The sequence below is a fragment of the Sardina pilchardus genome, chromosome 15, assembly GCF_963854185.1.
Source record: "Sardina pilchardus chromosome 15, fSarPil1.1, whole genome shotgun sequence".
Classification (NCBI taxonomy): Eukaryota; Metazoa; Chordata; class Actinopteri; order Clupeiformes; family Clupeidae; genus Sardina; species Sardina pilchardus.
Genome location: NC_085008.1, coordinates 31378577 through 31391799, shown reverse-complemented (window position 1 = coordinate 31391799; position 13223 = coordinate 31378577). Strand labels below are relative to the sequence as shown.

At 47.2% G+C, this 13223-nt stretch overlaps 1 protein-coding gene across 2 annotated transcripts in view; it reads right to left on the bottom strand.

The window, feature by feature from the left end:
• The window catches only part of anos1b (anosmin 1b), a 50590-nt gene that overhangs the window by 5596 nt on the left and 31771 nt on the right, over positions 1 to 13223 (bottom strand). For both annotated transcript variants that reach the window (XM_062556829.1, XM_062556828.1), the window contains 4 exons: positions 8732 to 8934; positions 3279 to 3414; positions 1175 to 1336; positions 119 to 216 (listed from right to left, as the gene is read on the bottom strand). In XM_062556829.1, the coding sequence (XP_062412813.1) occupies positions 119 to 216; positions 1175 to 1336; positions 3279 to 3414; positions 8732 to 8934 (599 nt within the window). The remainder of the gene's footprint in view (positions 1 to 118; positions 217 to 1174; positions 1337 to 3278; positions 3415 to 8731; positions 8935 to 13223) is intronic.

Sequence of the window (13223 nt, the reverse complement as noted above, 5' to 3'; positions counted from 1 at the left end):
GAAAGAAGCCTGTGGCATTTCCATTTCTGGGCCTTTCACCGTCTAGTGTAGGGCCTACTTTGATCATTTGTGATTTCCATATGGTCACACACTTTAATGGTAGGCTATGTGCCATTACCTGAACAGTGGCTTTTTTCTCCCTCTTTGTGACATTGTTGGTGCATACTTCTGGATACCATCTCAACGAATAAGACGGAGTCTCCTTCTGCTCCTCTTCTACGAGCGCACAGGGGGACACAGACAAAAAAAAACAGACATTAATGAATAAAAAATAAAAAATTGGGGGGCGCTTTACATACAAAGGTCAGCATAGAGCAACGCTGGCATGTTTTTGGAGTCGGCCATCTCATATCTCCCCTACCTCCTCTTCCTGTCCTGTTTCCAAGCAACATCGCATCTTTCATCGGATACCTCTCCCGCTGAGCGCCAGGTTGAGTAGGAACAAAAAAAAAAAGAGCCCTGCGAGCCGAGCCATCCCTGTTGCATCTGCTTCTCGTTTATGGGCCATATTGATATTATTAAATCTGTCTTCATGCTCTTTCTTTTTCGCCCGCGCTGAGAGATAACAGTAAATCAGCCGCTTCCCCCCTCCCCGGGCCTGAGGACGCTCTGCGGTCTGCGGCGGAGGAGAGAGCTTTGATGGCTGTCGCGTCGCCAGGGAGTGCTCTTAAGAAAATGCTTGCCAGGCACGTTGAGAGAGATAAATAGATGCACTTTCTCCTCTCTTCGTCTTTTTTATGTTGTTTTGCGGAGAGCACACGTTTTTCAGTCTGTGTTGGGAGTCTTATTTGTACACATGATCATCAAATCAGGTCATTTGGACCCTCTGATGGATGTCATAGCAAAAGCTCAGCGGATCAATTGATAGCACACGCGCTGATGCAGAGTGTGTCCTGTGTGTAATGTCTAATGTGTGAAAGGCTGGAGAGAGGAGAGAGTGCTGGAATGCTGCTCACTACAGATGTTGCACACTACAGGGCCTCCAAAGCCTCTCCCTCCCTGTCTCTCATCTCTCATCTCTCTTTCTTCTTGACATTCCTTCTGACTCACACCCCCACCCCTCCCCTCTCTGTCCCCCATCCCTCCTCCCTCCCTCCATTTCTTTTTTTTTTTTTTTTGGGGGGGGGGGGGGGTGTTATGCAGAGATGTTATCCACCACATGCAGTCCACTTGCCTTGGTGCCGGCTCTTCCAGAAAACCTTGACCTGCAGCTGGTTGTCGTGGTAGTGCGGGGCGGCTGCCTCCAGCCTCACAATGCTGGGTGAGGAGTGTGAGAGGGGCAGCTCGTTGGAGAACTCCCCAGTGAAGTGGCCCTGGCCTGGGGCTGTCGAGGAAGCTGAAACAGGGGTGGGGGGGTATGGAGGTTAGCGGGGTTGGGAAGTGAAATTGGAATGCCGGGAGTAAGTTTCAACCTTCTGTGACCTTCAACCGGCCCTCCAACCCCGAGCACTGTAAATATCTCTCTGGGCCATTTCGACCTTGCGAATTGTCGTAAACCTTTATTGCTCACATAATCATATTCGGAGTGACCATGAAAAATCAAAATGAGGCGTGTGTTTTTTTCTCTCTCTCTTCCATTCCTTTGGCTTGGAGTCCAACTCATGCATGACTCAATGAAGTGCTGGCATCACGCACTACAGTCTGTGTGTGTACGCATGGACCCAGATCAATACGGCAGTGCTTTATGAAGCGCGGCAGAGTGCACAGCCCTTATGGGGAATACACCAGGTGCTGATAAAAGACGGGGGAGGAAAAACTTGAGGATGTATAAAAACGAAGAGAGAGACAGAGCGAGGGAGAGAGGGAGGGAGAAAATAATTGGGGGCGAGTGGAAAACTGAACGAGAAAAAAAAGTTATTTTATTTTATATTCACAGGAGGAAAAAAAATGGCGGGATAGGTCTGTGCATTACTTAGTTCAACGTTAATCGTCCGAAGGGAACTAACCAAGGCCAAAACAACAGAGCTTGGAGGTCTCAACCACTTTGCTCTCAACTCTTTGCTGTGTCTCTGGAATTAGTCTTGGCAGAATTAGTGGAAGATCTATATAGCCTAATTAAAAACAGCAACAACAACAATAGAGGGAGAGAGAGAGAGAGAGAGAGAGAGAGAGAGAAAAAAAGACAAACTGTGGACAGAGTGGAAAAAAAGGAAAACAAAATCCCTCGCTCTCCAAAGCGGACGTGCCAAGGCATTCTGAGGGTGTGTGACAAACTGAAGGTTAACGACTGGCCTAGTGGGTGGTTTAAATCAGCCCTACAAAGCCTCCCCCAGTGACCCTGCACTCGCTGCAAGCCCCACACAACGCTGATCATCAGAGCTGATACAAGGAACACAGGAATTTGCTACTTAGAAGAGGTTAGCTCATTTCATCTCTCTCTCTCCACACACACACACACACACACACACACACACACACACACACACACACACACACACACACACACACACACACACACACACACACACACACACACACACACACACACCTTGCAATGGGATGGTTAGTAGGGGAAAAGAAGGACTTGGCTCATCTGAGGTGCCAAAGCTTTACCAAAGCTGTCTTTAAAAATGCTTCTTTGACATAATATTCCATTTGCCATTGAGCATTTGCAATGCAATTTAATGGCCTTGCCTGTTCGATTGATATTGATGGCCCAATCCTGTTTGTGGCAAGCCCCCACAAGGGATAAACGCATAGCATTTATTTACTTCATGAAATCAACATCGAGGCTTGTTTTCTTAAACTTTCAAAGACCAAATAAATCATACGAAATAGTGATTTATCGTGTTTGGCAATCGGCCTGTTTAGATGATAAAATTCATGTTTTGGCCGAAACAGGGGAAAGCACTGCTGAGGCTCATATATCAAATCTTAACCAAAATGGAAAGTGGTGCACAGTCAGTATTGAAATGTTGAAATGTAACAAATTACATTTGGCCCGCGCACATACGAGCATGGATGAAAACGCGCCTTTTGAGTTGAGCCGGGCCAAAAAAATGACTCGCGCACAGCGTAAAAAATGGAGTGTGAGCTGGGAATGTATTGTTTAAGAGACCGTGCGCAGTATCTCCTGGGGGAGGTGCAAGGCAAGTTCTCAAACCCCAGAGTACCTGTTCAAGCCCCAAATGAGAGGCTCACTCTCCACGCTGTCGGCGGGGGGTTGGGTCACCGCTGACTGACCGCACCAGAGAACCACTGACTGACCACGCTGGAGAACTTTCCGATGACAAACAGTCTGTATGGCTGCCACATGCACCTGAGAGATTGAGGCTTACCTGTTGATGTTGGAGTGAAGGATAGCAGAGCTCTGGGACTCTTCAGCCGCTTCTGACCCCAATAGGCTATGGCCTGCACTTGGACCTGATGAACAACGTTGGGCTGCAGTCCAGGGAGCTCCAATTCTGTTGCAGCCTGTAGACAGAGAACACACCCAGTGTTTTTTTTCATTGGTTTATCAACAAAATACATTCTTTAGTCAATTTAGTTTGATTTGATACAAATGTTCAAATTGTTTCTTTTAAGAAGGGATCCCCATTTCCACGCTTGTTCACAGACTCCCATTATGACCAAAGATAAATGTTTAGAAATACTATTCTATGAAAAGAAAACCGCATTCAGATTTTTATACTCCTCCACCCTGGATATTAAGTTTATTAATGTGAGTTATCAGACATGAACAATACTAGCCTCAGTCAGCTAGACAGCCAGCATTGAGACCCAACTTAAACAAACAGTAGCATTTCATATCTAGCAAACTCCATTGTTTGGGTCCCAAATGTCAACTTTCACCAAGCGAAACATCCATCATCCTTCCTGAGCCTCAGGCATCGAGGTCAACCCTGGGTAACGCTGTCGGACTTGGGCGGGGGGAAAAAAACCCCAACCTCATCAAAAGTGACCAGAGCGTGCTGCTTTCCATTAGGCCTGTGATGGACAGGATATCAAAACATGGATGTAAACAGCCCTAACCTCTCATGTTCCTCCCGGTGAGCCTAGACATAACAGCACGGCCTCGGCAGGACACACAGGAGGAGTTGTAAGGGCCACGGCCGCCATGTCTACAACCCCCCTCCCCCTCCCCCTCCTGTTTTAACATGTGAACATTTAATGGTGAGTGATGAGGTTCTATCTTTCCGTTCTCGTCCAGATCACCGAAACACGTGTCGCGCCAGCGCCGTTGCCATCGGGCCCGAGAGGAGTTGGACGACGTGCGCCCGGTCTTAGAGAGACGTCGTTTGGCATTACCGGTGCCCCGTTTTCTTCGTTTTTCTCTCTCTCCTTTTCCCCTTGCTTCACTAATTTCCCCAAAGGAAACTGACAACAAATCAAGTTTCACTTCAGACAAAATAACGAAAGCTGAGCGGGGCTGTGGATGTGTCATTGAATGTCACACAATGCCTCTCTGTCACCGCTCCTACTTTAATATGTACTGCGGTCGATAGGAGCGGAGTTTGTTATGAGTTTGATTGGACTGTGTGTGTGGTGTGTGTGTGGCAGGAGTAGGAGAAAATGACTTAGTGTGAGACCTTGTCCATGTTTCGTTTGTGTAAGTGAGTTAGTGTGTGTGTGTGTGTGTGTGTGTGTGTGTGTGTGTGTGTGTGTGTGTGTGTGTGTGTGTGTGTGTGTGTGCATGCGTGTGAGTGGGTGTGGAAGAGAAAGAGTGTATGTGATTATTCTGGCACTGTGTACAGTGCCTATAGAAAGTCATCATACCCTTTTGAAATAGTTACTTTTTTTGTCTTACAGCCTGAAATCAAAACCCATTTAAAAACAAATCTTTTCCAGTTTCATTAACAAATTTAGCTGTACAACATCAAAATAATGAAAAAAAAGTCAGCAGTTCTGAAAATTAATAAAAAATTAAAAAGTAGAATAACAGGGTTGGAAAAGTCATCATACCCCTGACTTAATACTTTGTAAAGCTTCCTTTTGCTTTCATTACAGCCATCAATCTGTTTGGATATGTCTCTAATATAGCTTTGCACACCTAGATAGGGGAATATTTGCCCAATTTTCCGTGCAGAAATGTTAAAATATAGTCAAATTCTGTAGGGAATGGCGATGGACTGCTCTCTTCAAGTCAATCCACAGATTTTCTATAGGATTTAAGTCAGGGCTCTGACTTTGCCACTCAAGGATATTCACCATCCTATCCTTAGGCCACTGCTTTGTTCTTTTGGAAGTATGTTTAGGATTATTGTCGTGTTGGAAGGCGAATGACCTCCCCATCCTCAGCTGTCTAGGAGAGGGACGCAGGTTTTCCTTAAGAATTTGGGTGTACTTGGCAGCATCCACTTTCCTTTCTATCCTGACCAATTGCCCAGTTCCCGCTGAAAAGAAACACCCCCACAACATAATGTTGCCCCCACCATGCTTCACACTAGGTATGGTGTGTTTTGGGTGGTGTACTGTGTTGGTTTTCGCCAAACATTGCGCTTGGAGTTCAGTGCAAAAACACATCTGGAATATTCTGCTACCATGTGGAAAAAGCTTTTATGGTCAGATGAGACTAAGATCGAACGTTTTGGAGACTAAGATTGAAGTTTTTGGACTGAGCTCCAGGCGCTAACCAAACACAGTATACACACCCAAACACACCCAAAACACACCATACCTACTGCGAAGCATGGTGGGGGCAACATTATGTTTTGGGGATGTTTCTCTTCAGCGGGGACTGGGCAATTGGTCAGGATAGAAGGGAAAATGGATGCTGCCAAGTACACCAAAATTCTTGAGGAAAACCTGCGTCCCTCTCCTAAACAGCTGAGGATGGGGAGGTCATTCGCCTTCCAACACGACAAAAATCCTAAACATACTGCCAAAAGAACAAAGCAGTGGCTTAAGGATAGGATGGTGAATATCCTTGAGTGGCAAAGTCAGAGCCCTGACTTAAATCCTATAGAAAATATGTGGATTGACTTGAAGAGAGCAGTCCATCGCCATTCCCTACAGAATTTGACTAAATTTTAACATTTCTGCACGGAAAATTGGGCAAATATTCCCCTATCTAGGTGTGCAAAGCTATAATAGAGACATATCCAAACAGATTGATGGCTGTAATGAAAGCAAAAGGAAGTTTTACAAAGTATTAAGTCAGGGGTATGATGACTTTTCCAACCCTGTTATTCTAGTTTTTAATTTTTTATTAATTTTCAGAACTGTTGACTTTCTTTTTCATTATTTTGATGTTGTACAGCTACATTTGTAAATAAAACTGGAAAAGATTTTTTTTTAAAATGGGTTTTGATTTCAGGCTGTAAGACAAAAAAAGTAACTATTTCAAAAGGGTATGATAACTTTCTATAGGCACTGTATGTGCTTCACAACTGGTGAGCCAGTGTCTGTGGTTTTATATGAGTTCACTGGCATGTGTATTCAAATACATATACAGTGTGTGTGTGTGTGTGTGTGTGTGTGTGTGTGTGTGTGTGTGTGTGTGTGTGTGTGTGTGTGTCTGTGTGTCTGTGTGTCTGTGTGTCTGTGTGTCTGTGTGTCTGTGTGTCTGTGTGTCTGTGTGTGTCTGTGAGTGTGGGGGTGTGTGTATGTGTATGAGTGTGTCAGAAAGTAAAAAAGCTGAGCGAGATTGAAAGATGTCTGACACTGTGTGCAGCAGAACTGGTGTGAGCCAACTTGAGAGTCTGTGGGAGCAGTAATGAAAGCAAATGATGAAAGTGTGTGTGTGTGTGTGTGTGTGTGTGTGTGTGTGTGTGTGTGTGTGTGTGTGTGTGTGTGTGTGTGTGTGTGTGTGTGTGTGTGTGTGTGTGTGTGTGTGTTTCAGCAAACCATGCGCATTGTGTGGCAAAGCTAGAGTGAACTGTGTATGTATTTCACAACTGGTGAGCCAAAGTCTGTGGTTTTATGTGAGTTCACTGGCATGTGTATTCAAATACATATATAGAGTGTGTGTGTGTGTGTGTGTGTGTGTGTGTGTGTGTGTGTGTGTGTGTGAGAGAGAGAGAGAGAGAGAGAGAGGGGTGTGTGTGTGTGTGTGTGTGCACGTGTGCATGTGTGTGTGTGCGTGTGTGCGTGTGCGTGCATATGTGTGTGAGTATGTGTGAGTGTGTGTATCTAAACAAGGGTCTGATATCTGTGGCATAAGCCAACACAAATAAGTATATATCTAAGCAACAACAACGTGTGTGTGTGTGTGTGTCCGTGTGCGTGGCAGTGAGTGGCGACAGGAGTGTGTGTGTCAGTCTGTGTGCACGTGTGGCGTTGGTTTGGCCGCGGCAGCTGCCTCTGTGCTGGGTTGGAATGCTGTGGGAACACTTGTAAAAATTCCTGACAATCTCCTGCTGAAGGAACCAGCAGCCATCTCTATAATGGAAATGGAAATATATTTTGAGAACAAAAAAAAATGTTGGTTATGAGATTTTAACTGGATGCAGTCAGACCCCCCTCCTCTCAGTTGCCAATTAAAGCTTCCTCGGGCCGTCCAAAACCCATTCAGGTTCAAGGAGGTCGACTCCCAACCTCACAAACTCCCAACCTGATGATGAAACCCGTTCAGACAAAAAATTGGTTGAAAAACGACACCGTTTATATAAACTTTGGACTGTTTGAAGTCATTTGTGCCAGGGGTGTGGAGTGCCATATTTATGATCTCATTCCGTGTCAAAACAACAATATCTATGTATCATCAAACGCATGAACCAATAGTGGAATATAATGGTGGTTTAATTGGGGAGAGGAGGGCAGGTTATATTTCTCTGCTATTGCTCTCATGCAATAAACATGGAGCACAAAGGGGAGAGCTGAGGCCTGCCTATGAAAATAGTTGCTCTTTATGTGCTTCTGTTCGGGGAGAGATTGTATTTTCAGACCAGAAGTTACTGCATTGTAAAAACAAATTAGCTAATGAAAACCATTCGAGAGCTGTTGCTTTAAGGGTGAACGCTTTGGTTTCAGTAAAATATATGATGATCACAAGAACAGCTGCTGTCTTTGTTCTCCGGGCTTTGTGAAGAAATGCACACACACACACACACACACACACATACATTCACACAGAGGCCGTGTAGTTTGGTGCAGTGCAGGTGCTGTATAGAGGGCCGGCACCTGCGCGATTGAGGTGACCGGTGCCTCTGGAGGGTCTGGGGCAGAATGCTGAGTCAGGGTATCTACAGAGGGTCATATGGGTACGAGAAATCGCTGACCACACAGACGGGGACACTTCTATCTGACACCAGAGGGGGGAAAAAAGACGGACCAGAGTGCTACGGTGCACTCTGTGTGTGAAGCCCATAATCTGCATATGAGCAGCGAGACTGTCCTCTCTACAGGACACAAACCACACAAATCCTCACCAAACATCCCTGTTGCAAAACCTCAGGCACATGTCCTTTCAGTCCACATTCCTTGCTGAAGTGGCATGTTGCAGTAACTATAGGGTTAGTTAGAGTTCCTTCCGCTGCAGTCACATCATAATGCTTTTTAAAAAATGAACATTGAAACGTAATTATCACATATCTTCACAGCCTCATGTGCAGTGCATCTATGGACGCCTCTCAATCATCTTTCTATCTATCCTCCCTTCCTTCCTCGGTCCTCGTTCCCACTGATCTGGATAAAGAATGATGGGGCGGCAACAATGGGATACCGGTAGTCTATCCAGTGCTAGTTATAGATCAGTGGGAACGAGCATCGAGGTTCGAGGAGAGAGGTTGAGAAGGGGCCTGTGTATGTGACAGGACCAAGGGAGAGGCTTTAGCTATAGAGGTCATCTCACCCCGTCAGTGACCCTGGCGTTTTCCCGGCGACTGTGGCCGAGGCGCTGGGCCCCGCGGACGCTCCAGCTGACCCTGTAGTGGTGGACGGGCAGGTCACCCTCGGGCGCAGTGTCCCAGCGCAGGGGCACACTGACGGTGCCGTCGGGCCGGGCGGTGAAGTTCCCTGTCCGCAGGTTCTGGGGAGCCTCCGGTGGGAAGGGATCTGTAGAGTTGATGGGGTGATTGGAGAGGAGAGAAGAAAGGTGGCGGAGAGTGGGGGATGTGGGTGAAGAGAGAGAGAGAGGGAGAGTCACATCATAATGTCATAATGAGAGAGGAAGAGGACATGAGGTCATCGGTGCTTTCCTTGTTTCCTTTTACAGTGGGCTGTAAACTTAGGGCATTACTTAGGGCTGTGGTAGAGGCACAACAACTCTGACCAAATGTTGGGTGGAGAGAGAGAAAGATAGAGTGAGAGAGAGAGGGAGAGAAAGAGAGGTGAGGAAAGACAGGGAGTGAGCTCATCACTGCCTTTTTTCACCACGCTCTCCCATTTCCTTTTACGGACACCCCGGAATGACCTGGAATGACGCGGAGGTCGTAACCGTGGCAAAAGCGAGAGGAAACCGGACGGAGATGCATGAACGGTGGTGAAAATGTGACCAAGTCAGCACAACGGAACGTCGCATTAACCTACAACGGCTACAAACTCAAAAGAGCAGCAGCAAATTGCAGGGTGCCTTTGCCGTGTTTGCGCTGATATGGATGATTTCAGACAGCACTGTTACAAGGAGAGATAAGTACAGAGAGCAAACAGGGGGTATGTGACTCACGGGCCCAAACCAGCCCAGATGAATGGCTTTCGATGCTGTGTAAACAACTAAAAATAAACTCCACGGCTGGAGACGGTATTAAATTGTCTGAACAAATATTATCCTTTTACAAAAGCTCTAAACCTCGTTCTACAGGGGGGGAATTAATTGACGGTGAATGTGAGCTTGTGGAGGGAGTGGAGATGGAGCAGGGGGTTAGCAATTGAGGGGCAAATGGGGTCTATGTTGACTCATTAATAAAGAGGGGACAGGGGCCTGGGGAGGGGGGCAAAATTATAGACCAGGGGTGTCAAGTGTGAGGTGGGGAGGGTCCATTTCCTGCCTCCCCCCTCGTCCTGCTACGTTTCCGTCCCAGCAGTGCTCCACCGCATGCAGATTGTTTTCGCAAACACAAGCCGCCACTTGGCACTCGGGAGGGATCACTGGCAGTGATGGGCCCGGGGAGAGAGGGAGAGAGGGAGAGAGGGAGAGGAAGAGAGAGAGAGAGAGAGATCGAGAAAGAGTGAGAAAATGAATATGATGTATGTCTCTTCCCACTATTTGTCACTGCCGGGCAGGGCAGGCTCCCACACACCCTGGAGAGGAAGCGATGTGAGGAGAGGATGCAGGGAGCATAAATTGTGGCTTCTGCTGTTTGCCGTCAGGACTGAAGTGGAGCTCCAGCACCTAGAGCTGTTTAACCTTACATGCCTCACAGCATTTACACTGACGCTACGAGCTATTAGCTTATTGGAACATGCTATATGAAAGTGATCCAGGTCTGGACGGACATGGCATTCTTAGCGGGGTCATTTGATTTTTACTGATCCGTTTCAGGTGAAGGGGGCTGAGAGGCATTATGGAAATAGGGCTGCTCATGGGGGAGAGCTCTTGTTGGCGAACAAACATGCCAGCGGCACAGGGCAAAGAGCCACACACACACACACACACACACACACACACACACACACACACACACACACACACACACACACACAGATTCTGTTTCTGATTAAAGCCTGATGGGAGATTCCACCGTTGCAGCGGCCGAGGTGATCGCCCTTCGGGGCATCATCAATTTGATTTAAATAGTGCAGCTCTAGAGCAAAGAGCAGGCTTTGATACTATGCAAAGACTACTGTAATAAATGACACCATGAAAGGCCACTGTCAGCGCGATGGGAACAGCAGTGGACCTTTGGGGGGTGGGAGGTGGGCTTCTTGTTTGGTCTCCTGGCCCCTATTGAAGTTGGCCGTGCTCAGGGCCCTAACCAAAACAAAGGGTCCATTTCATACAGGAAGGCACTTCAAAAACAAACGGGACGACCGGGGCGGGGTGGGGTGGGGTGAGGTGGTGTGTGTATGTGTTTGTGTGTGTGTGTGTGGGGGGGGGGGGGGGGGGGGGCGGGCTGTGCCGCTAGTGTGGCAGGGGTCACTGGAGAAGAACTGTCACTTGGGCTTTTCCTCACTGAGTCATCAAGGCTTCCTGGAGCAGCTTTCATCTGCGGGGTTGCCAGGAGCGACGGCAGCCACTTGAGTGACCTCTGACCCTACACATTCTTCATATCGACCCCCCCCCACCCCCACCCCCACCCCATCTACCCCCCCTTCCACTATCACTCATCCTGTAGAAGGTGTGTTTAACAGGCCTGATGATGAAGGAAAGCATGACTTTCTCTCAAAATGCCATCTTTCCCCTGTTCAGTGTCAGACCTGTTTCCTAGCTCGGACCTGTGGAGTTTCAATAAGCATCAGTGTTTGTGAGAGGCAGGAGCGCGAGGATGCCATTTTTCTGCAACGCTGAGACCGGGCCAAGCAATTCCAGGGTGATGAGGTCGCTGCCGGAGGATGGGGGGGTTGGCTGGTTCTGTTTATCCCTGGATGGGGTCTGGCTAGCAGACCCACACGTTACAGATGCATGGTGTGCCTTCACGGCCGGCTGGCTGCCATTCCCACGCAGCGAAAGTACTCCTCGTCACGAAAGTGAAAAATTGTCACTCTGGCTGTGGCCAGCTCTGAGCTTATCACCTCGCTTCAAACTGCACAGCCCCCCACGGAGCGTAAAGGGAATGATAGAGCCGAAATGACATTGAGAATATTGATAACAGACATGTTACATTTGTAAAATGCACTTCGTTTTTGTTTTCTTTTCATGTTTTTTTCTTGTCTTTCAACTACCCTCTCCAAGTCCTTGGTAATTTATGAAAATGAAAAAAAGATTGAGAGCTGGAATCTCTGGCATCAGGTTCCACATTACACGAGCCTGCGTGTAATTATATTCTGGGCTCTCTTTGGGGATGGGCTTGGCCATAAATTATGCCCATTCCAGCATCCCTGTGGTCAGAAATGATATGAGGCATGTCCTTTAGAAGCCATGATGCGAGCGATATACGCATTAAACACAATCAGATGTATTAATCAGAACAAGCATGTCATGGTAACAGAAATAGCGCCCCCCCCCCAAAAAAAAAAAAAAAAAATCGACTGAAATAGCTCCCAGAGGAAGAAAAAAAGAACATCTGCTAAAAAGCCATGCGATCATCTTCCTGGCCTGTCATATGTTTATTTGCTGCAGCCATGGAAAAGAGGATATTGCTGTTGTGTATCTCCACGTTTGTGTTAGGACATCTGACATGATGTGTGGGCCGGATACACTACTGGAAGAGTGTGTGAGAGCGTATGTAAATATGAGTGTCCCTGTCAATCCATCTGTGTGTGTGTGTGTGTGTGTGTGTGTGTGTGTGTGTGTGTGTGTGTGTATGCGTGAGAGTGTGCCTGTGTGCTTCTGATGGAAACAGTGAAAGCAGCAGGAAAGGCTAAAAGCGGATAAACTTTGCTTTGTTTATGTGAGTGAGTGAGCGTGCATGCATGTGTGTGTGTAGGTGCCTGTGTGTGTGTCTGTGTGTGTGAGCGCATGTGTGTGTGTTTGTGTGAGTGTGTGTGTGTGTGTGTGAGAGAGAAAGAGGGAGAGAAAAAAACATCTTTCTCCATGTGTGAACACTACTGTAAGTGTTTATATTTGTGTGCGTGTGCCTTTGAGTCTGTGTATATTTGTGTGGCTCTGTGCGCCTTTGAGTCTGTGCATGTGTGTGTGTGTGTGTGTGTGTTTGTGTTAGCGTGTGTATCTCTCAGTGAGTGTTTGAGCTTGAGAGAGAGAGAGAGTGTGTGTGTGTGTGTGTGTGTGTGTGTGTGTGTTTGGAGCCAGCGTGGGACCTCCAGGCAGCGGTGCGGTGCGGCCCCTGAATTCCTGGGGTTTGCGGCGGCCGGGCTGCACAGAGACGGCTGTTGCTGGTGTTACACTGCTCCTGTGGTCTCTCAATCTCTCGGTGAGGATTTGCAGATTTACCCACAACACGCTGCGTGCCATTAAATGACCCAGTGTTGAACAAAAAAACTCTCTCTCTCTCTCCCTCTCTCTCTCCCTCTCTCTCTCTCTCTCTCTCTCTCTCTCTCACTCTACTAGAGCTGGAGAGCTGGCTAGTGAAATAAGAAGAGGATGGCTGACCACTGTTCACACAGATTTGTCTGACTGAGTATGTCAGAGAGGGGTATTTGAGAGGGAAAAGTAACATTAACTAAATGCACACCCAAATATTTGATGTCTCCACATGGAAAAGAAACGAGAGAAAAATGCCAGGGGTTTCTCCATTTATGTCTCATTTTTCAACTGACTCAAAACGGCAATCCAAAGGGCAAACACA